General features: G+C 41.1%; 1 protein-coding gene across 2 annotated transcripts; it reads right to left on the bottom strand.

The window, feature by feature from the left end:
* Positions 1-6329: 6329 nt before the first annotated feature.
* Positions 6330-23198, bottom strand: LOC102923751 (pyrin and HIN domain-containing protein 1-like). 2 transcript variants are annotated; one of them, XM_076548007.1, is made up of 8 exons: positions 22865-23198; positions 20096-20144; positions 15830-16114; positions 14377-14513; positions 11498-11950; positions 9320-9736; positions 8189-8377; positions 6330-7058 (listed from the first exon to the last, which is right to left on the bottom strand). In XM_076548007.1, exons 3-8 carry the CDS (start codon positions 16092-16094, stop codon positions 7005-7007), a joined length of 1515 nt encoding a protein of 504 aa, XP_076404122.1. In that variant the 5' UTR covers positions 16095-16114; positions 20096-20144; positions 22865-23198; the 3' UTR covers positions 6330-7004. The 2 variants fall into 2 exon arrangements, with proteins under 2 accessions (XP_076404122.1, XP_076404121.1); XM_076548006.1 differs by lacking the exon at positions 20096-20144.
* Positions 23199-24758: the final 1560 nt, after the last annotated feature.

The raw sequence follows: 24758 nt of genomic DNA on the forward strand, positions 1-24758 counted from the left end.
TCTATGAGTCTGAGAGATTTTCTACCACAGGTGTCCACTGGTCCTCACGCTGTCTACTATTGGAATACTAGATAATGCAGCTTAATGGCCTGATGCAGTTTTCCCTGAATATAGTTTCATGGTAATTTTTCATGTCACTAATTTGTCTTCCCCCAACCCTCCATCACTCAGGACAGCCCAGCCACCCTGTTCAGACTCATCTCTCTAAAAAGTTTATTTTATAATCTGAAATGTGTGAAATGTGTTTTTCTTGGCTCTGTCGTCTCTGGTGGAGGAATGAAGGTGTTTGCCATCTTCCTGAGAGGAGGGTCCAAATCCAGCTACTGTGGGTTCATTGCTAAGAGTAGCTGGCACCAGCTCTGCTTCCTTCTCTCAAAACCAAAAGATCCGCATGGATTTCACCTGTAATCTTGTGCATTTCACGGACTATCTAATCTCTACAGAAAGTAGGGCAGGACTCACCTCTTTAGACATTTCTTCAGTGGTGTCCAGGTTTGCAGGGTAGGAAGCAATTCTTGTGTGTGTGTGTGTGTGTGTGTGTGTGTGTGTGTGTGTGTGTGTGTGTGTGTGAAAGAGAGAGAGAGGGGGGGGTTTAAAATAGTAAATCTCTTGGAAAGTGAACTGGAGGATTTGTAATCTGAAATTCTTAGGAAATGAAGTATTTACAGAAAGAATGAGAAAACTGATATTGATTAAAGTCAATGCACAGACAGAACAGTACTGGGTGTCTTATCCTGTGCTTTTTGCAGCAAGAGAAGTGATAAAGCGGTGAAATCGCCTCTTAACCTCGTTCATAGCTTTTCATTTCCTCAGGTAGTGAAACTCATGAGTTTTCTTCCTGTAAACACTTAAAAAAGTCAAGAGAGTTTGTTACACTCGGGAAGATTTCCTTACAAATCTTCATAGGCGCAAGATTCAAATTTAAAATCTTCATGTCCCACAAACTTACAAGTGAGTCCCTAGGAATCTACACTCCTCTGAAGTGAAATGAAGGTGAAACCTCAGACCAGAAACACCAAGTCACCCAGCCACTTTCCTTCCTGCTCAGGATGCAGACAGCAGCAGGAGAACTTGGCTGTGGCAGTTACCAGCTGCACCTGACTGGGTTTCAGAGAAGATCTGAGATGAAATAGCTTTTGGATTAAGTCGTTTCTGTAGCATCTACGCATTCATTAGTTCCCAAGGCCTGGACTTGCAGAGCCTAATGTTACAAACCTGCAACTCCAAGCTCCAACCTCAAATAAATAGAAAGGAATTGGCATTAGCCTCTGCTGTGGGATGTCTTTCTGGATGCTGTGAATATGTGTTGCTCCCATTGGCTAATAACTGCTGTGGGATGTCTTTCTGGATGCTGTGAATATGTGTTGCTCCCATTGGCTAATAAATAAAGCTGATTTGGCCTATGGCAAGGCAGATTAGAGGGAGGTGGGAAATCCAAGCAGAGACAGGGAGAAGAAAGGCTGAGGCAGGAGAGATGCACAGCAAGATGCCAGCAGACCAGTAACGCACGGCCACGTGGCAGCTTACAGATTAATAGGAATGGTTTAAGTTATAAGAGCTAGCTAACAAGAAGCCTGCCATAGGCCATACAATTGGTAATTAATATTAAGCCTCTGAATGATTATTTTATAAGCAGGTGAGGGACTGTGGCGCCAGGTGGAACCTGAGGAACGGGACCTCAGGGCTAGGCAGGACCCAAGAAACTTGCAGCTACAATCCTCCCTCTTGATTGTAAAATTAAGCTGCCCTCCTTCAATGACAAAGTTAATGCCTCCTCACTGTTTCTGCATTATTCATGGGTAAGCACAGGGTGCCTTGGGGTCTTGAGAACAGTGGCAAAGCTTTGAGCTTTGGTTAAGATCATGGGTTGAAATAATGCTTGTTCGGCTGTGCTTTTCTTTGGAGAGTTTAAGGACTCAGAACTGTTGTGATCTGGAGGCATGGAGCAAATGTCATCAATCAGTGGATGATGGTATGGGAGCCTACCAGCTAGCTGGTCTACAAACAGGATGATGCCATGGCTGGGTGACTGGTCTACTCTTTGGGATTAGCTGATTCACCTGGATAGAAATTATGGGCATCAAGTTGCCTTCCAAGTTCTAGTCTTGGGCACTTCTGGATCTTTTTGCCTTTGATAGTAATAATCATGTAGTAGGCCAGAGGAGCAGTAGCAAGCATTGGTTCCTGGTGATCTTTGGTATCAGGACACTTAGCTGTGTAAGGTAGAGTTCTTGTGTAGACCTAGGACATTAGTAACCTTAGCTTTTCAAGTGTTAAACTCTTGACGAGATGGGAAGACAGCCTAGCATCACAGCCTCAGGGCAATCTAGGTGTTGGTATTCCTCAGTCCTAATAGAGTCTAGTGTTGAAGTTCCTGGATCTGAGGTATCTGACACCTTTAACTCTAAAGCAGTTGTTCTCAACCTGTGGGTAACGACTCCTTGGTAATCGAGCTGCACTTTCACAGAGGATGCATATCAGATATTTACATAAAGATTTATAACAGTAGCAAAATTACAGTTATGAAGTAGCAAGAAAACAATGTTGTGGTTGGGGGTCACTACAACATGTGGAACCCTATTAAATGGTCACAGCATTAAGAAGGTTGCTCTAAAGGTTTGACCATTCTCAGGAACTGTAATCTGTTGTAATCTGTCCATACCTATTGTGGAAAATACATTCTTTCCTACTCTCTTTGCTTTATATTTTTACAAGATAATGCCACAGATGGGATAATTTTTTTTTTTTTTTTTTTGGTTTTCCGAGACAGGGTTTCTCTTGTGTAGCTTTGCGCCTTTCCTGGATCTCACTTGGTAGCCCAGGCTGGCCTCGAACTCACAGAGATCCGCCTGCCTCTGCCTCCCGAGTGCTGGGATTAAAGGCGTGCGCCACCACCGCCCGGCTAGATGGGATAATTTGTAAGAAGCAAATATTTATTTCTCATAGTTCTGAAAGTTGGGAAACCAAAGATAAAGACTTTGGAATTTACTGAGATTTCTTGCTAAGTCCTTGTTACCAAATGTGCTAGTTTTAAGCCAACTTGATACAAGCTAGGTTATCTGAAAGAAGGGACCCTCAATTGAGAAAATGCTCCCATAAGGTCCAGCTGTAAGCCATTTTCTTGAATAGTGATTAATGGGGGAGGTCCCAGCCCATTGTGGGTGGTGCAATCCTGGGGCTATTGGTCTTGGGTTCTATAAGAAAGCAGACTGAGCAAGCTATGAAGAGCAAGCCAGTAAACAGCACCCCTCCATAGCTTCTGCATCAGCTCCTGCTTCCGGGTTCCTGTCCTGTGTGAGTTATTGTTCTTACTTCCTTCAGTGATGAACAGTGATATGGGAGTGTAAGCCAAATAAACCCTTTCCTCCCAACTTGCTTTTGGTTACGGTGTTTAATCACAGCAACAGAAACCCTAAGACATCAGAGCTTATTGTGTTCAGATTCTTGACCTCTTATTCAAGGAATTGAAATGAAGGCTCATCCAGATTTCAAATTAGGCAGGAACCTTTATGTAAAGATAAGAGATATTGCAGGTTAGGAAGGAATATGAAGTCAAGAGGGATTAAAGGCCACATAAATGAAGATACTCCAGCATAACAATTATCTGGAAATTACTGTTACAGACTTTAAGAGAAGTAGGAGGTTGGTTGTCCAAGGGACACAACAGAGGTTACTCTCTATTTTAATTGACAGGTTTGGTTCAATAAGATTTTGTTCACTGCAAAGGTCCATTCTCATGATAAATCTCATATAACTTGCATGCATACTCAATTATATATAGGCATAAGATGGTAAATAGGTCATAGTTTGTGTCATTGTACATGCACTCAAACCAGTCTAGGCTGGATTAGGCCATCTCTTTTAGTATCAGGACATGTTCTGGGGTATGTATCACTAAAGAATTGCTAAGAGAGTAACTTATTTTCATTGTGATCAGCCAGCTCACACTCCTCTACAGTCAAACTGTAAGCGAAGGCCAGCCTTTCTTTCCTTCCCTTGATTCTGCTAGATAGGATGTCACAGGGATGAGAAAGAGAACCAACACTCCATGGAGACTTCCCTGAGGCTAAGGCCTAGTCTCTGAATTACTTTTCTTTCCTTTGTTCTAGGACATGTCCCTTGTGGTCTCAAGATTTCCCTGACCTTATGTCACCCTGTAATTGGAGGTGACATTTCTTTACTGTTGCCAATAGCACTATGTGCTCTTTTCATCCACTTTTGGAAATTCTTATTTCAAATGGCTAAACTCTATAATATACTCACATTGACTTAGGAAAAAGCGTAGAAAAGACTGCACCTTACCTGAGAACATTGGTCTTGACAATTGCATTCTGGGCTGGATTTCAGCCTCAACCTGCATTTTGTAATTGTAAGTTTTTCTGTGTCCCACCAGGTCCCATACCTGCTGAGTCCCAAGTAAACATACAGAGGCTTGTATTAATTACCAACTGTATAGCCTATGGCTCAGGCTTATATTAGCTAGCTCTTCCATCTTAAATTAACCCATTTCTAATAATCTATATGTTGCCATATGGCTGTGCCATTACTAGTCTCCTAGCATCTTGCTGTTCCTTGGGTGGCAGGGCTGGCATCTCCCCAACTCCACCTTTCTCCTCCCTGTATCTCTGCTTGTATTTCCCACCTGCCTCTAAGCTGCCTAGCCATAGGCCAAAGCAGCTTATTTATTAGCCAATGGGAGCAACACATATTTACAGCATACAGAAAGACACCCCACAGTAGCTTTTTAATGATAGTTTAATCTCTCTGAGGATGACACAGTCTGTTTATGAACAAGGCTTTGTCCTTAAATATTATACCCAAAACATAAATATTTTATGAAATATATTTACCCCACCCTGATCTGCAGACCCAGTTTTTTGTATTTATTTATTTGTTCGTTTATTTTTACTTTGACATCCTGACTGCAGTTTCCCTTCCCTCCTCTTCTTAGAGTCCCTTCCCTCACCTTTCCTTCCACACACTTCTCCTCCATGTTCCTTCAGAAAAGGGAAGGCCTCCCATGGTTATCAGCCAGCCGGGGTATATATCAAGTTGCAGTGAGACTAGGCATCTCCCCTTTCTATTAAGGCTGGGTGAGGCAACCTGGTAGAAAGAAAAGATCCTAAAAGCAGGCAACAGAGTTAGAGACAGCCCCTGATTCCACTGTTTGGAGCCCCCAAAAGAAGACCAAGTTACATAACTGTAACATATTTGCAGAGGGCCTAAGTCAGTTCCATGGAGACTCCTGGTTGTTGGTTCAGTCTCTATGAGCTCCTATGAACCAAAGTTGGTTTTCTTGGGGTGTCCTTGACCCCTCTGGCTCCTACAATCCTTTCTCCCCTTCTTCCACAGGGTTCCCTGAGTTCTGCCTAATGTTTCGCTGTGGGTTTCTGCATCTGTTTTCATCAGTTGCTGGGTAAAGCCTCTCTTATGACCACTGGGTTTGGCCCAGATCTATGAGTATAGCAGAATGTCATTAGGAATCATCTCATTGTCTTCTTTTCCAGTCATGTTTGGTTCTATCCTAGTTCTCTGGGCTGTCCTGCCCCTGGGTTCTGGCCCTCCAGCCAGTGTAATGGGTGAGTTCCCTCTCATGGTGTGGGTCTCAAGCTGGACCAGTTACTGGTTTGCCACTCCCACAATTTCTGCTTCACCTTTACCTTAGCATATCTTTTAGGCAGGAAAAATTGTAGGTTCAAAATTTTTGCCTGGGTTGGTGTTCTAATCTGTCCACTGGAAGTCTTGCATGGTTATAGAAGTCCAGTTCAGGCTTCATATCTCCCATTGCTAGAAGTCTTAGCTGGGTCACCCTCATAGATTCCTGAGAGTTTCCATTGCACTAGGTGTCTTACTTAGGGTGTCTATTGCTGTGAAGAGACATCATGGCCATGGAAGCTCTTATAAAGGAAAACATTTAATTGGGGTGGCTTACAGTTTCAGAGGTTTAGTCCGTTATCATCATAGTGATACAAGGCAGTATGCAGGCAGACATGGTGCTGGAGAAGGAGCTGAGAGTTCTACATCTTGATCAGAAGGCAACAGGAAGTGAATTGTGTGTTACACTGAGCATAGCTTGAGCAAAGGAGACCTCAAGGCCCACCCCCATGGTGACACACTTCCTCCTTCAAGGCCACTCCTACTCTAACAAAGCTACACCTCCTAATGGTGTCACCACTTTTGGGACCCATTTTCTTTCAAACCATCACACTAGGTTTCTAGCTCTTCCCAGATATGTCCCCCAATACTAGTTGTCTCTCCCTCCACCCTCCCCCCAACTTGGGCATATATCCAAAAGACACTCCACTATACCACAAAGACACGTGCTCAACTATGTTCATAGCACTTTTATTAGTAATAGCCAGATACTGGAAATAACCTAGATGTCCCTCAACCAAAGAATGGTACATTTACAAAATAGAGTATTACCCAGCTGTTAAAAACAATGACACCATGAAATTTTTTTAGCAAATGAGTGGAATTAGAAAAGATCATCCTGAGTGAGATAACCCAGACTCAGAAAGACAAACATGGTATATACTCACTTACAAGTGGATATTACCCTACTAGCTATAAAGTACAGGATAACCATGCTATAATCCACAGACCCAGAGAAGCCAAGTATCAAGGAAAGCTCAAGGGGGAACACATGAATCTCATTGTGAAGGGAAAATAGAATAGAAATATCTGGTGGAGCTAGTGGACGGGGGAGGGGTCTCGATGGGGGGGTAGGAATGGGAATAGGAGGGATCAGGTGCAGACCCAATTTTAAAGCAAATAACAAATGGAATAGTTTGTAGAAGTACTTGATTCAGATTAACAGTTTTTTTTCCTTTTAAAGTATAAGCATTATAAAATCAAATTATGTAATTAAAAATGTAAGAAGAATAAGATAAAAAAAGCAAAGAATTGACTTTTATCTGTTATAAGTATGATCATTTTCTGTAATTGGAACTGGATCTTATCTCTGTAAACATCAGAAGTGTCCAAGTCTCCATAATGAGAATTCATGAAGTTCCATAAAGGAAGCAGGTTGTTTCTCCTCTCCCAGCCTTGATGACCTTGAAGAAGGAAGTGATGACATCAGATTAGTTTTGATGGAGCTGGTCACACACTTCCCCCTTTACTCACATTGCCTTGTCTCTATGAGCCACCCCTAGCTTTTCATCATTGCCTGCTTCTTTGAATGGTTTTCTGTCCCTGCAGTCAGATTTTTCTCTTTACTTGAGACTACAAAATGAGCTCTTTACTCCTACCCAGCATGAGTGGAGGTGGAAGATCATGAGGTGTCACGGAGCAATGGGAGAGAAGGAGGTGCAATACCTAAGGCAAGCAAGGGTTGAGTGGAGGGTTTTCAGTGGACAGAAGGTCAGGAAGAATGTGCAAAATGAATGCCTGGTACAGCTGCAATGAGGAGGTTTAGAATGTTGACAATGGTCCTGAGAACTGGGGGTCTCTATAACATTACTGTATGACTCAGTAGGTCAGCCCTATATTTCATTTGTTTCTACTACAATCTTAGACTTGCTTTAATATGCAATGAATCCTGCAGGGGTGTCAGCGTGACAAGGGCATGGATTCTGGTATTTTTGTGGTCTAATTTGCTGCAGGTATCCTTGTAAGCATATATGTGCTGTGAGTTCTGCTTGTGAACCTCAGCACTGGACATTATTCCTATGTTGTAGATGAGGACCTTTAGTTACTTCATGTCATTAGTAAGTATAAAAAACTATGGAGCCAGAATTTGAAGGACATCTCTTAATCAAAGCCACATTTTTATTGGGTAATCTCTATGCTTTAATAAATTCAATACTTTCATACTTAATTTAGGATGAAATATCTGGCTGTTTTGGAACTGGGCTGGCTTGCAACTCACTATGTAGACCAGGCTAGCCTCCAACTCACAGAGATTTACCTGCCTCAGTCTCCTGAGTGGAAGAATTAAAGGTGTGAGCCACCATGCCCTGCCCATAACATAACAGCTTTTGAGAATCTTTCTGAATTTCCATTCTTCTCTATGATTAAAATGATCATATTTTAAAGGACAGAAAGAAAAGTTTATATATATTAACTGGAAAACTTGTTTCCTTCCACCTATTGAATTTTCATATATTAAAATATCACCAGCTATTTTAGTATAATATTAAAAACATAATTCTTAGGAAGGAGGATGTTCCCCTAGAGCACACACCTTCATGTTACTGTGCCTCGTAGATCTCAGCTGCACTCTATCCTCGTTTGATGTCAATTCAAAGCACCAGAGTCTAAGTTTATCTCCTGGATTACAGTCAACACTCGTCAGTCGTCCATAGACCACCACTTCCATCACCCCTGTATTATCTTGAATTTCATAGTAAATGAAGTCCTCCCTTTCATTTTTCTGCAAAAGAAAGTAATATTTATCTTCTGGGAAATGGCCAGACACTGTCACATCTATGAGAAATGAAGGGTGCCCACAGAATCTTGGCTTTGACAGGACAGAGCTGAAAGTTGGGACCTGGGGGGAGCAAAACATTATCATATATCCTGCGTTGTAAATCCTGATTTGTAAACCTTTTTCAAACTTTAGTATAGACTGTGGTGGCTAGTCTTGGTTGTCAGCTTGACCACATCTGGAATCAACGAAAACCCAAGCATCTGGACACATAGGTGAGGGATTGTTCTTGACTGGATCATTTGAGGTGTAAAGACTAATCCTAATTCCAGACCATTTGAGGTCAGGAGACCCATTTTAAATCCAGGCCACACCTAATGGCAGCATACAGGAAAGGACCTGGAAGAAGGAAGTTTTACTTTTTACCTGCTAGCCCTCACTATCACAGGCCACTTCATCAGCTCTGCTCTTAAGATATTTCTTTACTGTAGAAAGAAAGAACCCAGTGCATTCCTGATTCGGTGCATTCTGGGGCAGAAGAGTTTGCTTTGGTTTGTATTCTGGTTGTTATAACCTGTACCCCATTTTAGGAGGTCAAGTCTCATTCACCATCAAGTTATTAGTAGGAGGTGGAGGACTCAAAGAAACAAAATCTTAATGATACAAGTATTAATGTAAATGTCTATGAATGGCACAAATAGATGGTATTGCTTGAAAAATGCCAGAGTCTCTTGGCAAATTTCTTTCTAAAGCAGTTTTCATCATGGTACCCTGAGAAGTATATTGAGACTGTTTTTCACATGTAAAAACAAGAAACCCTAGTTCCCGACACTGCTCAAGGAGGCCTTGAATTTTGGCATGCAATAAGTTAACCAAGATAATCTGTCAAGATAAGACTGAAAATCTAAGATTGCAGAAGAAATTTTACAAAATAATGCAGTGGCTTACCTTAGACACCATAAACACTCCATTCACAAATATTCCTCTTCTTTGTGAGTAAAGATCATTGATTTTAGGTGTTGCATTGGCTCTTTGCCTCAGTGTAGTTGGGATATTCATTAATTGGTTATCATTTACCTCTGACACACTAGAGGCACTATGTATATTTATGAACCCATTTCGACCAACATAATCTGAGATGGTAATGACATTGTTTGGGATGAACTTCTCCTTCAGGTCAATATCAAACACCTTCACCCTAAAGAATTCAGTCTCAGTGGCCACTGTGGCATGGAACATCCATCTCTCCCCTCTATTGTCATATGTGAATGGTTCTGTTGCTTTTAACACCATTACTTTTTTGGGACCTTGATGGTGACCCTCTTCCTCAGATGGTTGCTTAGGTACAGTCTTCAGTCTTGGTTTCTGCATAGAATGTACACAACAAAAATGGTACAATTAGACGAGATTGGGCATGTTCAGGGTGGTATGGCCGTAGACACTGAGGAATCTGGATGCAGACATCCACAGCTAGGCCCTGGGTGGAGCGCTGGGAGTCTAATTAGCGAGAAAGAGGAGGGTTTATATGAGCGAGAATTGTTGAAACCAAGGTTGGATAAAGCACAGGACAAATAGCCAAATGAATGGAAACACATGAACTATGAACCAAAGGCTGAGAGGCCCCCAACTGGATCAGGCCCTCTGAATAGGTAAGACAGTTGATTGGCTTGATCTGTTTGGGTGGCATCTAGGCAGTGGTACCGGGTCCTGTGCTCAGTGCATGAGTTGGCTGTTTGAAACCTGGGGCTTATGCAGGGATGCTTGGCTCAGTCTGGGAGGAGGGGACTGGACCTGCCTGGGCTGAGTCTACCAGGTCGATCTCAGTCCTCAGGGGAGGCTTTGCCCTGGAGGAGGTGGGAATGGGGGGCGGGCTGGGGGGAAGGGGAGGGGGTCAGGAGGGGGGAGAACAAGGGAATCCGTGGCTGATATGTAGAACTGAATGGTATTGTAAAATAAAAGGAAAAAAATGGTACAATTAAAACAGCTAATTAGGAAGAGTGAAAGAAAAATCTGAGCAATAGCTGGCATGGTATAGCAGTTCGTGGAAGAAATGGATATATAGGTAATAATGTCATTTGGTACCAATCATACCTAGTAGATAATGTGCATTTCTCTAGTGTTGGCAAATGAAGCCAAGGTAACCTGAGTAGTAACTCACAGTATGACAGCAGCACTTGACAAAAAGTGCACAGGACTTGAGGAGCAACTATCACACACTTCCTTTAGAAATAAAGGAAGTTTAGCTACAAGTGTTTTCAGAAAAGACTAGAAACCACCTAAAACCGAGCCACACAGGTTTGTCTTTATAAACTATTCATGGATTGTTTCAGATAATAAAATCAGTTACATTGATAATTGGTAACTTGATTGTCAGTTCAACATATATTAAGATTATATTATGTTAAATATTTAAAAAAAATTTTCCCATGTGTATGAGTCTAAGAATGTTGGCATGTTTGTGAGCGAAGGAGAGTGGAGGACAGTCTTTGCTTTTCACGTGTCTGAGACAGGATTTTTCCTGTTCACAGTTGTATGCCAGGTGAGTTGGCCCGTGAGCTGCTGGGGAATCTTGTGTGTCTGATCTCCCCCATAGGAGCACACTGTGATTATAAACATGATTGCCACACTGTCAGGAGTTTACTTTGTGTGCTGTTAGTTTTTGTCAACTTGACACAAGCTAGAATTACCAAAGAGGGAATCTAGACTGAGAAATTTCCTTCGTTAGATTGGCTTGTGGCACTGTTTGTAGGACATTTTTGTTGTTGTTGTTGTTGTTATCAATGATTGATGTGGGAAGGCCCAGAGCACTGTGGGTGGTGCCACCTTGGGCAGGTATTCCTGTATTATATGAGAAAGCAAGCTGAGCAAGTCAGGGGGAGCAAGCCAGTAAGCAGTGTTCCTTCATGGTCTCTGTTTCTGTTCTTGCCTTCAGTTTCCTGCCTTGAGTTCCTGCCTTGGCTTCCCTCAATGATAGAAGCTTAAGCTGAAATAAACTCTTTCCTTCCAAAGTTGCTTTTGTTTAGAATGTTTCATCATGGCAACAGAAAGAAAGCTAGGACAGGGTTTAATGAGCTAGTCCAAGGTTGTAATAACCACCACCATTATATTGTGAAAACAGAAAATTACCTTGACTGGTATTTCTGGGGACACTCCAGGGGCCTGGGCACTGCTGGGTGCTGTTGTTCGAGACACTCCAGGGGCCTGGGCACTGCTGGGTGCTGTTGTTCGAGACACTCCAGGGGCCTGGGCACTGCTGGGTGCTGTTGTTCGAGACACTCCAGGGGCCTGGGCACTGCTTGGTGCTGTTGTAAGAGACACTCCAGGGGCCTGGGCACTGCTGGGTGCTGTTGTTCGAGACACTCCAGGGGCCTGGGCACTGCTGGATGCTTTTGTTAGAGACACTCCAGGGGGTTGGGTATGTCTGGGTGATGTTGCTGGAGATACTTCAGGGACCTGGACACTGTTGGATGCTGTTAATGGAGATACTTCAGGGACCTGGACACTGCTGGATGCTGTTACTGGAGATACTTGAGTAGCTTGGTCCCTGATAGAAGCAGTTGCTAGAGATAACTGAGGAGCCTGGACAATATGGGAAGGAATAGGCGGTACCTTAAAGGTCAGAAGGCTCTTGAAGGCTATTGCTATAGATACCTGAGGACTCTGGCAAACATGTAAGATGGTTCAGTAGGCCCCTGAGTAGTCAGAAGATTTTCTGTGTCCTGCCCAGTCTTGCAACCTCTCAGACCCAAGTAAACACAGAGATGTACATTATTTACAAACTGTATAGTCTATGGCAGGCCTCTTGCTAGCTAGCTCTTATATCTTAAATTAACCCACAACTATTAATCTATGTATTGCCACATGTTTCATGGCTTTACCTGTGTTTCATTACATGTTGCTCCTTGGGCGGCTGGCTTGTAGTCTCCTCCCTCTCCCTTTCTACGCTTGCATTTCCCACCTCCCTCTAAGCTGCCTTGCCATAGGCCAGTACAGCTTTATTTATCAACCAACCAGAACAACACATATTCACAGCATATAGAAAGGCATCCCACAGCACTTCCCCTTTTCTGTCTAATCAAAACACAAACAGACAAGGAGAATTCTGGGAAGAGGAAGGGCTGAGTCAGGAGTTGCCAGCCAGACAAGGAGGAAGCAAGATGACAAAACAGAACTAAGAAAAGGTAACAAGCCACGTGGCTAAACATAAGTAAGAATTATGGGTTAATTCAAGTGTAAGAGCTAGACAGTAATAAGGCTGAGCTAATGGCCAAGTAATTATAATTAATATAAGCTTCTGAATTTTATAAGTGGGCCACGGGGCTGTGGGGGCCTGGTGGGACTGGAGAAAGCTTCCAGCTACACCCAAGGCATTTGCGACAACAGTTCTTTACTTCTGGAGGTATCTATTTAGGTTAAAGTTTTTTAACTGACCATCTAACAGAGAGGATTGAGCAGACACCATAACAGGCTGCTTAGTCTTCTGTCAGAGATCAGGCTTCAATTTCAGTTTCCTGAGACTGAGCAAGTAGTTTCTGAGGGAGAAGCCATGAACAAAGGGCAATTAATCACTGGTGCCCTGAACAACAGGGACAAGGGAAATAGGATGTACCCAGCCTGGGCCACTGAGTGAGCCCCTACAATCAGCCCATACTAGGCCATCCAGCCTTTACAACAGCTCAAGGTGATAACCAAATAAGGACAAAGACTGGGACTTGTCCAGGACTGGCCCCAAATGGAAAAGCTGTAGTCTTAACCTTGCCCTGACTAGACCTAGCCAATTAGAATGTACTAATATGACTGTCACTTGTTTAAGCCAATCATATCTAAGATGACCTAACTTCCCTAGAAACTCCTCTTGGCTGTGATTAAAAGGAGCCCACATGTTCCTCTTGGGGTTGTCACCATTTTGCCTTTGTGTGGGATGAACAGCCCCAGCATGCTGGGATCTTTCTCGAGACAATAAATGCTCTTGTTGATTGCATACATGGATGGTGGCTTTTTGTGGGACTTCTCCAGGACCCTAACACTAATTACTCTAGTTAAACTACTGCATAGTCTATTGAGATCAAAATGATTTCATAATGGTAAACTTCCCCAAGAAAAAGATTTATTTTAATTGAGGTTTAGATATAAGCATTTGATAGTATGATGAATGTTTAATCTTATGACAGAGTTGTAGAGTCTTCAGGTTTTGTGGGTTTGTTTCCTCTTCTCTCAGTGATCAACCTTTTTTTTTCTCTTGATAATGGTTGATTTTCCCTTTCCCTTTTTCTGTTGGAAACTAAACCCCAAGCATTATGCATGACAAGCTATTCTCTCCTCTCCTATTGCACTTTATTCTGAACCCCTAGTCATGGTTTTCAATGTTAAATGAAGCACAATAACTTTAACACCAAGAGAATCAACTTATTATCCCTGAGAAAAGTATCCTCTGAACAGAGAATCAGAGGTAGGATTGTCTCATACTGGAACAAACGTTTCATTTCCATTACTCTTCTGTGCATCTCTGTAAGCAGGTCTATATTTAGAAAGCCCAAGTTGAGGTTTGATGTCTTTTAAAAGGCTTTGGAAAGCTATGTCCTTAAACTGACTGCTATTTTAATCAATGTCTGAAAGAAGAACAATGATTTAATCTGTTTTATATTCCTTTATTGTACATGTTTCAGTGGATGTACCACTGAGGCCATAAGACAACTTATGGGTGTTAGGTCTCTCATTCTGACATGTGGGATCTGGGAACTGAACACAGGTCATCAGAAGGCAGTAAGCACCTTTACCTGCTGAGACATCTCACTTGCCTAAGTAATGATTTTTTTATTCCCATTTTATAGAATTACATGATACAAGTTAAAGTATGCAGTAGTCCTGACACACAAATGACCAGTAAGTATGAAATTGGTTACTTCAAATCTCCATTTTTACTAGATCCTATGAGTAGACAGACAGATAAATCTTCACTCAATGGTAAAAAGGGGAGGAACTTTAGTAGAGCTTAGCCACTATACCTGTGAGTTGGATGTACTCCTGCCCAATTCTGGTTCTGAATCTTCATTTGTGGTGGACATAGGTTGGGAAGTATTGGCTTCATCTTGCTTGCATCCTCTTGTTGGAATCCTGCGTCTTTCTATCTGTTTCCTTTTAGCTGATGCAGGAGAGAAAACACAGTAAACTCAAGGACATCACTCTTGGAACAGCTTAGTTTAGTTAGTATTATTTGCTCTCAGGTTCTTCTTGTCTCATTGTGCTTGCCTACCTCTGTCTCAGAAGTTTGATGAGGCCACAAGGTGTCATATGCTACCAAGTCAGGCACAGGACTGCCTCAGGGGTTTCCTTGTTCTCTCTAGGTGCAGTGGACACAGTCTTCCCATCCTGGGGACTTCTGTGTCCTTGTGGCAAGCCCTGCCCCAGCTCTCTTATCATACAGTCTGCTTTTTAAGAATTTAAAGTTTAGGTCTGGGGAGATGTTTCAGTTGGTAAAGCCCTTGCTCTGAAAGCATGAAGACCTGAATTCAGATATCTAGTGACAACTTAAAAGTGCGCATCTAGAACCTCCAGGCTGAGCACGCAGATGTAGTAATCTAGCTTGCCTGTTGAGCTGAAAATGAGAGCCTCATGTTCATTAAGAGAAATTTCCTCAAAAAAACAACACAAAGAGCAATGGAGGAAGACACACAGTGTTGGCCTCTGACCCCTAAATGCTTGTATAATGACAATCATTGACAAACCATCTTCTGTAGATGATCACTCCACATTAGAAAATCATTGAAAGAAATTATCTGATTTGTGATATGACAAAATGATGATATTTACTTTGTCTTCCTACTTTTTGTTTCTGTTTGGTTTTATCTATTAATTTGTTAATTGTTTGTTTGTGTTCTTCTTTTAATGCAAAGTCTAGCTACATAGACCAGGATGGTTTTAAACTGAATATTTCCTTGTTCCAGCTTCCTTATTCCTAGGATCATAGATGGGAGTCTATTTCCAAATTAGTTGTTTTTTTCCCAGTGACTTTATAAAATAGAACTACTTCTTATCTTTGGGGCGTAGACTTTTACTTAATTATTGACTACTTTATTTCCTTTGTAGAATAGTTAATGTTGAGTGTCTTAATGGAGCATTAATACTAATTGATTTAAATATCTTAAAATAAGAATTATTCCAATCTTTATTTTATAATTTTCTCATCTTTATACAGTAATAGAAGGTCTCATCTCTTTCAACAGCTTCTGCATTTTTATTTGCCCCAATGCCCTCAAAGATATCCAACCCCCAAATGTAGAATTCTTTGTAAGAAGGAAAATTTGTAAGCTGTCAATTTTTGACATCTGAAATACTGCCATTCTATAGCTCCTGAGGTATACACGGTGAAAGCCATGTCAGTTATGATCACTGCATGGAGCTAGCATGCAATTGGAGAAGTTAAAGAAAGGGTGGGCATCCAGGATACTCCCCTATTACCTTTTGCCTTCTCTTTTTTGAGTTTATTAGCAAGGTCTCCAAGTCCTGGCATCTCTTTATACAGGTCTATCAGTTGGTCCATTCCAGCATCTTTTGGGAACTTGTCCTCCATCAAGTCAGCAATCTTAATTCTGTCATAATCATCTTGCATCTTTCTATTTAGTTTTAGTTCTTTGCTTAGCAAGGATTTAACCATTTTAAAATCGTCATCGCTGATACCCATTAGTCCTACCAGAAGAACAATTTTCTTGTACTCATTCACCATTTCTCAAATTATGGGTGAACCTAAATGAGAATAATAGCATACAGAATTACACACATTCATAGACAATTTCAAAAACATGATAAACCTAGGTGAGCGAATGACCCATTCCACAGTGCTCATAGTTGTATTTATGATAGAGTTAATTCCCAGATGTGCCATTTTGCAAAAAGAGTATAGACCTAATCTGTTAATAAACAAGTCTGGAAAATTCTTCCCTGTTAACAACAGTATCTGACTTAGATCTGTCATGGTTTGTAGTGGAAGAAAGTGGAAATAAACAATTGTTTAGAGTATGGGTTATGAGTGTTGTCTTAGTGTTACTACTACTGTGAAGAGACACCATGACCATGGCAACTCTTATAAAGAAAACATTTACTTGGGGCTGACTTACAGTTTCAGAGGCTTAGTCCATTATCATCATGGTGGACAGCATGGAAGCATGCAGAAAGACACGGCACCAGAGAAATACCTGAGAGTTCTACATTCACAGTCATCAGGAAGAGAAAGCCACCAGGCTTGGCTTGGGCTTTTGAAAACCTCAAAGCCCACCCCCAGTGACATACTTTCTACAAGGCCACATCTATTCCAACAAGGCCACACCTTCTCATCCTTTCAAATAGCGCCACTATCTGGTGACCAGGCATTCAAATCTATGAGCCTATGGAGACCGTTCTCATTCACACCATCAGAAGTGTTGAAGTTCTGGATCTTCTTTCTAATATTCATTGATGTTGAAGTCTATTGCTGGATGTCTGCCCATGGGTTCCTGACTCTTCTCACACTCTTGACTGAAGTGTCTTATGTACAAAGGAGCTGCATACGTAACTGTTGGTTGGCTACAACACAATGGCCCATGCTGGGGCCACTGACACTTGCCCACTTGGCTTGAAACATCTCTCACTGGCATTCTGATTCCCATGGTGTTAAATCCTGGTCTCAGGGTCCTCTGTGCCTATATGACTGTCACCGTGCTGAGTATCTACATGCTTTCTAGAGTCAGGTCGCAGAATTTATTGGATAGGATTATATCAATACTTGTTTGTTTTTTTTTCTCCTTTATGCTTTGATATCATGAGTCACTTTTATTTCTTCACAGAGTCTATTTTCTGTATATAAGGCATGATTAAATTCAGTTTAAATCCTCCAATCATTCCTCGATTTGTTAAAAAAAATCTTGTTCCTTAAAATATCTTGGGAGGCCTTGAATGAACAGTGTCTTTGCATTTGTTTCTTTATACCTAGTATGAGAAGCTTTAGGGTTACAGTCTTCCCTCACTTGTTCTGCTTTGTGATGTAGCTAATTAGAGTTTCATTATCCTCCTCACAGTTCTTGTTGTCTGCCTTCCCATGGTGACTTTTAAGAAGAAAGGGAAATGAGACTTGTCTTCTAGAAACTTCCAGAATGCCTGAAAGAACATAGTCTTGTGAGTCTGGATCTGATTAGGCCTTTGTATACTTCCTTGGTGATAGCATATGGATGGAGTCCAAGTTAGCATAAATCTATAAGTTATCTGTGTTATATTTTGTATATCTTTTGTATAATGGGAATTATACATTACATTTTCTGGGTCTGTTCACTACTTTCCTTTTGTGAAAAGTTAAACATGGTTGAAAAGGCCCAGATAGTGAAAGAAAAATTCATCTGCTGACACATCACAGTTTAGATGATTAAAGACATTAAAGAAAGAGAATGCTCTGTAAACCTTCAGACATGGAGACTATTATCTTAGGGTTTCTAATGCTGTGATAAAGCAAAGACCAAAAACAACCGGTATAGAAAGGGTTACAACCTCCAGGGTCTTGCCTTAAAATCCTGCCTCGATTTCACTTAATGATAGACTGTGGTGTAGAAGTTAAGCCAAAATAAACTCTTCCTTCCTCAGGTCACAGAGGAGAGCTGCTTACTGGCTTGTTTATCCTTCTTTGCTTTAGCACCCAAGGACCACCAGCCCAGGGATGGCGCTGCTCACAGTGAGCTGGGCCCTCCACAGCAATCATTCATCAAGAAAATACTCCACAGGCATGTCCAAGGGCCAGTCAGTCTCCTTTTCTCAGTCAAAGTTCTGTTTTACAAAATGACTCTAGTTTGTGTCAAGCTGACATGAAACTAGCCGTCACAGCCAGATCACCTGCAAAGATTCAAGGACGAGATTAGAACTCATTATCAACAGCAATTTGCCTTAAGCAAAAGTGTATGGATTTATATATACTGTTTCTTGATGTCATAAACCAAAGAGCTTTAAAAATATGTTTTGATTTGTTTAATGATTTGTGACAGAACACATATCTCCAAAAGATATGTGATGACAGGAGGTATGAGTACATTGTGTGCAACCCACTTACATGTGAATCATCATGTTTTGTTGTTGAAAGTACTGTCTTGATTTGGTGGTAATGATCCATATCTCAATGAAGTTTCCAGTAATATAGTATTTAAGAAATAGGCATTAATATCCATCTGCAGATACCATATTCTGGCTAGGAAAATATATTTCCACTGGTATAAAGAGATACCTTCAACTTACTATGAATTAAAAACAAAAAAGAAACAAAACTTGCTGCTAGTATCTTAACCTAGATAAAATGATGATAAGACTGTTTCAAAATATACTGTCTGACACTACAAGCCTTTGTAGTTTCAAAAGCCAAAAACATAGAAAAAGATATTATAATTAACTGCGAGAAAGCAATAAGTAAAGTTGGGACTACCACAGAGTAAAATCTAAGCAGAAACACAAGCTTTGCTGGCCTCGCCTCTGCATTACGGGTGAAGCTCTGATCAAAGAGAGGAGAAGCAGGGAGGATGCACGGCTGCAGGAGGGAGGCAAAGGACATAAAGGTTCATTAATGGTTTCATCTTAAACTGTAAGACATAACTTATAAAGACAAGACAAGTAGGAGAATATAGAAGTATTACAAATGAAATAACTATAGCAAGAGCAAGGAAAAAATGGAGGTATTAATTATCAGTCTGAATGTAAATGCCATAGTCAGTTAAGTAAAAGCGTTTGCTGACTTTTACTTAAGATATGTAGCTATTGTTAAATTAATGATAATCAAGCTACAATCTGTAGAACCACAAAGGGTAGGTATTGAGTAAAGGACTAGAGCTTTGGTTCTCAACCTTCCTAATGCTGTGACCCTTTAATAGTTCTTTATGTGGTGACCCCTAATCATAAAGTTATTTTCATTACTACTTCATGACTGTAATTTTGCTACTGTTATGAATCATAATGTAAATATCCGATATGCAGGATATCCGTGAAAGGATCTTTCAACCCCCCCAAGGGGACCAATCCACAGATTGAGAAACTCTGGACTAGAGGGAAGAGACAGATCTCCTTAAGAAAGGGTAATAGAATAATTATTGACGGATGAGAGGCTGAAACAGGAGGGTGGAATGGGGAGGGGAGAAAGGAGTTATGCAAGGGAATATGGTGAGCAACATCTAAAAGTAAGGGCCATTTGAGGGGTAGTATGGAAACCTAATACAGTAGAAATCTAAAATATATACATATATATGAAGGCAATCTAAATGAAATTGCAAAATAATGGGGGAGACAGAGTCCTTTCTAGCCATTGCTTGTTACCAAATGAAGCTTCCACTACTGAGATTGGCTTACATTCAGTTTAGTTGTCGTCCAAAGGGGCCCCACAGAAATCCCCAAACAACCTAGACTGTTGTCAAGACTATAGGTTGCTCTTCACAAACTGACAGCAGGGCTCTATTGCTGAAGACAACACCTACACAACTCGTTGAACATGTAGATGTCAAGTTAGTGCTCTCATCAACCCCTACTTGCTAATAGCTTTGGTACAGAAAGGTAGTCTGCACACCATCAAAAGAGAAACATAAACATCAACCCAGCTACAAACCCTTTGATCCACAACGATGTACTGCTTGAAAGATTTGCTAGGGCAATGGTGGAACAAAACTTGTGAGAGAAACCAATCAATAACTGATTTGACATAAGGTCCACTCCATGAGATGAAACCAATACCTGACACTGCTTGGGTGACCAAGAACCAGAGACTAGATGGCACTGGGACCTAAAGGAAAGCCAAATAATAGATGTCTAAAAAAAAAAAATAAGAAAAAGAAAAAGAAAGAAAGAAAGAAAGAAAAGAAATGCAGTGATGAAATGTCTCCTAAAGATTTTCTGCTATACTCATAGATCTGCTATACTCATCATCAGAGAAACATCCTCCTGTAGCAGATGGGAGCACATATAGACACTCCACAGCCAGACATTATGCAGAGAATAGGAGACATTGCCACACTCAGTCCTCCATGTGATGTTTCCATCAAATCCCTCCCCTCAGAGGTCAGGGAACCCTGTGGAAGAGGAGGATTCAGAAAGAGTTTTAAGAGTCATGGGGGATGGAGACCATCAAGAAAACAGATCCTCTAAACCAACCCAAGCAAAGCTCATATGAACTCACAGAGACTGAAGAAATATGCACAGGGCCTCTACAGGCCTACATTAGGTCCTTTGCTTACATTATGGGTTCCTGTTTAGTGTTTTTATGGAATTCTCTAGTGTGCAAAGGAATGGATCTCTGATTCTTGTGTCTTCTCTTGGACTTTTCCTTCTGTTTCTTTGTCTTGTCCAACTTGGATGTAATAGTTTTTGTTTTACCTTATTATACTTTATTTTATTGCATTTTTTAAAAAAAAAGAATGAAAACCTAGCCATTAAGGTAAAGGCTAGCAACTGAACTGTCATTTATATCTGCTGGGAGATGGAAAATCAATGCAGCGACACTGGGTATATCAGTCTTTCCAAGGAAGGCCTCATATTCAGGAATAGCTGACCAACATGTAAAGGACTCTACAGTTTTTTGTTTGTTTGGTTTGTGTAGCTAGTTACTTGGTTGGGTCTGAGCGGCTGTGGGACTGGCAGGTGAGCCGCCGCCATGACCAGCAGCATGTGAAGACGCCGGTAAGCCACCAGCCACATGGCAAGGTATAGATTTATGGAAATGGTTAATTTAAGATAAAAGAACAGTTAGCAAGAAGCCTGCCACGGCCATACAGTTTGTAAGCAATATAAGCCTCTGTGTTTACTTGGTTGGGTCTGAGCGGCTGGGGGACTGGCAGGTGACAAAGATTTGTCCTGATTGTGGACAAGGCAGGAAAACTCTAGCTACAGGTTTGTTTTGCTTTGTGTGTGTGTGTGTGTGTGTGTGTGTGTGTGTGTATGTGCTTTTATTTGGTTACAGTTTGATGGTTTGCTTTATTTTTAGGTATTTTATTTTGTTTTCTTGGTTTTGGGGGCTTTGTTGTTGTATTGAGCTTTTTTTTTTGAGAAAGAACTTAAAGTTAGGTGGGTAGGGACAGGGAGAACATCTGATAGGACTTGGGGAAGGGAAGAATGATCAAAATATATTTAAATTTAAAATTGCTCTAAATAATAAAAACATGATATGAAAGAAAAAAATAATTCTTGTTTTGATTCTAGTAATGAGCTGGGTTGAGCTCAGGCCTCCAGAGAGCTTTCGGTTCATTGGGAGAAAAGTGGGAATCATGTCTGCACACAAGCAAGGAAGACGGTCATCTGGGAGTGGGGTAGAGGAAGGTAGATAGGCTAGGGTGGAAATTTGATAAAGTATAACAATAGGTCCACATAATACAACTGACTGGAAGAGCTTGCTCTCCAATTTGGCATTGCTAAAATCATTTGGGGTGCCTGCATGGCTCTGTCCTTACCTAAGTTAATTAGTTGAGAGAGATTTCTGAGGAAAAAACATGTGACTGAGAATGTTTGCATTGTAATATGTAAATTTCATTGCTGCACATAAAAATGATATATGGCTAAGTTTTACTTCTAAGTCTTGTTGTTTCCCCCCCATGGTTTAATAAAACTTTTTAATAGATTTAATGTTAGAATTTTTGTAGGAAATGTCCACAGGCTTAGTATATGTATCTATATGTATGAATTCATGTTTATATGTAGCTGAAATAAAGCACTTATTAAAGAAACAAACAAGCAAAAAAGAGCTTCCATTCAAGTACACATGAAGTACTCTACCATAGCACATAGATTCTCCAAAAGATTCTATAAGTATGCAATATACATGTATTGCTATTTAAATTTCCACCACTCCCTTACAGCTTACCATCAGAAAACTGAAAGGAAACCAAAACAGCTGAAACAATTAACCTTCAAGATGGTGCAAACTAACAATAACTGAAATAACACCTTTACCACCTGATATAAAAGTGTGAAGAAGAGAACATAGAATGGGCTTGTGAAATTGTTAAAACAGCACACGTTTACATGTTATGAATCTGACAACCTTTCTACTGCATATGCCCATTGGTTGTCATGCTGCATAGTGCTGAGATACTAAAAAACTCTATTCCATGTCTAGAGGCATTTTTCACTCATGGTAATTTTTCATGTCACTATCTTGACTTCCCCCCCAGTCACTCACCACAGCCACCAGGTAACCGTGGACTCCCCATCCAAGATAACTACAGCCTCCTTCTTACCCACTTACTCGGACTACACTTGGAAAGTTTATTAAACATTCTGAAAGATGCAAAATGTATTTTTCTTGGCTCCTTCCGCTGCAGTGGAGGAAGAAAGATGTCTGCCAACTTCCTGAGTGAACCATCCGAATCCAGCTACTGTGGGTTCATTGCTGACTGCAGCAGCCACCAGTTCTACCTAGCCCCCTCCCCCCAGAAGAACCGGCAAGGTTTTTCCCTCCGTTCTTGTGGTTTTCACAGAGGTAGGTATCTACAGAAAGCAGGTAGAACTCACGTTGTTGGAAGTTACTTCAGAGGTGTCAGGATGCTGAGATCTTCTACAGGGTAGGACGCAAGGCTTCTCCCCTCCTCCTCCTTCTCTTCTCCTTTTTCTTCCTCTTTGTAGAGTGTGTTGAGGGGGCAGTTGGTGTGTGTGTGTGTGTGTGTGTGTGTGTGTGTGTGTGTGTGTGTGTGTGTGTAAGAATATAAGCTAATAAGTCTCTTGGTATTGGAGAATGTAATCTATAGAAGTTCAAAGGATGGACTACTTCACAGACTGAGCCTTCCTGGGTACCTCAGCCTGTGTTGTTTTGTGGGTAGAGGAGAAGAAAACAGCGAGCTCTCCACCCAGCAGCTTTCATAGCTTTCGATTTCCTCAGATTCTGAAACTTAGCAGTTTCTTTCCTGTATCTTTTCGTTATGGTGAAAAGTCAGAGACAGTTACACTTCTTGGCTGTTTTTTATTTTTCTTATAAATCTTCTAGGTACAAGATTCAAATTTAAAAGCTCCATATCCAACCAACTCACAAGTGATTTACTAGGAGTCTACATTCCTTTGCATGAGATGAGACCTCAGAAGGAAAAGCTGAGTCACAGGCCACTTCTTGCTTTCCTTCTCAGGATGAAGGCCACAGCAGGAGGAGAACTTGGCTGTGTTAGTTGCCAGTGGTGCTTGAATGGGTTTCAAAGAAAATCTGAGATGAAATCATTTGGGGCTTACGCGCTTCATGCAGCATTCACTCATTTATTAGTTCCCAAACCCTGAACTTTCCAGAGTATACTGTTGATACAAACCTACCACTTCGACCTCAAACAAACAGAAAGCACTTTGCCATCAGCCTTCCTCTTGTCTGTAGTTAAGTCGTCCCCTTCCAATGATAAGGGAAAAATGACTTTCTTCTGGTCAAGAGAATGGAATCTGATTTCAACCTCTGGTCCTTGGTGGAGACTGACATTCTAATCAGCTCTGAAGTTCAGAGCACTACATACTGTTGTTGCCTCCCTTAAAATTCATCTTGGACTACAATCTCCTGGCCTAAAGACCATTCTTCCAGCTGAAGACAGACTAAGGAGGAATAATAATCACCTTAGTGAAATAATAAACTTACTCATCCTAGAAGTTCCTCCACTCAGGAAACCACTTACAGGGCTTCTCCCATATACCACTACTAAGCTGGCTGACCGATTCAAGTTCTAACGTTAAAAATCACACATTTCACCGGGTGGTGGTGGCGCACACCTTTAATCCCAGCACTCGGGAGGCAGAGCCAGGCGGATCTCTGTGAGTTCGAGGCCAGCCTGGGCTACCAAGTGAGTCCCAGGAAAGGCGCAAAGCTACACAGAGAAACCCTGTCTCCAAAAACCAATAAATAAATAAATAAATAAATAAATAAATAAATAAATAAATAAATAAATAAATAAAAATAAAAAATCACACATTTCCCCCTTTCTTGCTTTCTGTCATTTTCTTTCTGATGCTGGTCCAATACCTAAGTGTGCTTAGCAAACATGCCTGCTTTCATGGAACTTAACTCAGAAAGACAAGACTCTCCCTCTTCATTTTCCCACTTTTTTTAAACTGTGATTTTTTTTCAATTGAGATTTACAGCTTGTATGCCTGATTATTTTTCTTTGAAAGTGTAATAAAATTGTCCTTGAACCTCCTTCAGTGTTCATTTCAAAATTCTTTCACTAACATGATTAAGAACTCAAAAGAGAACCCCGATTTCCATGGTAACAGCAATACATATTGAGGAATAAAAACACAAATATTCAGAAGGCAGCTTGACAACAGGTTGTTTACAACAACAGCAAAAACTACAGCAGTAGGTGGTGCCCTTTCAGGGCCTATCCCCTTTCCAGCCATGGAAGGGTTTTGAACCGGTGTACAATACCAGGCATGGATTCCT

This window comes from Peromyscus maniculatus, chromosome 11, assembly GCF_049852395.1.
Source record: "Peromyscus maniculatus bairdii isolate BWxNUB_F1_BW_parent chromosome 11, HU_Pman_BW_mat_3.1, whole genome shotgun sequence".
NCBI lineage: Eukaryota > Metazoa > Chordata > Mammalia > Rodentia > Cricetidae > Peromyscus > Peromyscus maniculatus.

Bases quoted from the DNA above. Each gene is read 5' to 3' on its own strand.
- LOC102923751 (XM_076548006.1), bottom strand. From the start codon at position 16,094: ATGGTGAATGAGTACAAGAAAATTGTTCTTCTGGTAGGACTAATGGGT. The intron at 11,951-14,376 runs GTATAGTGGCTA...CATATTGTCCAG, and splicing joins GGAGTACATCCAACTCACAG to GCTCCTCAGTTATCTCTAGC. The intron at 9,737-11,497 runs GTAATTTTCTGT...CATTCTATGCAG, and splicing joins CCCCAGAAATACCAGTCAAG to AAACCAAGACTGAAGACTGT.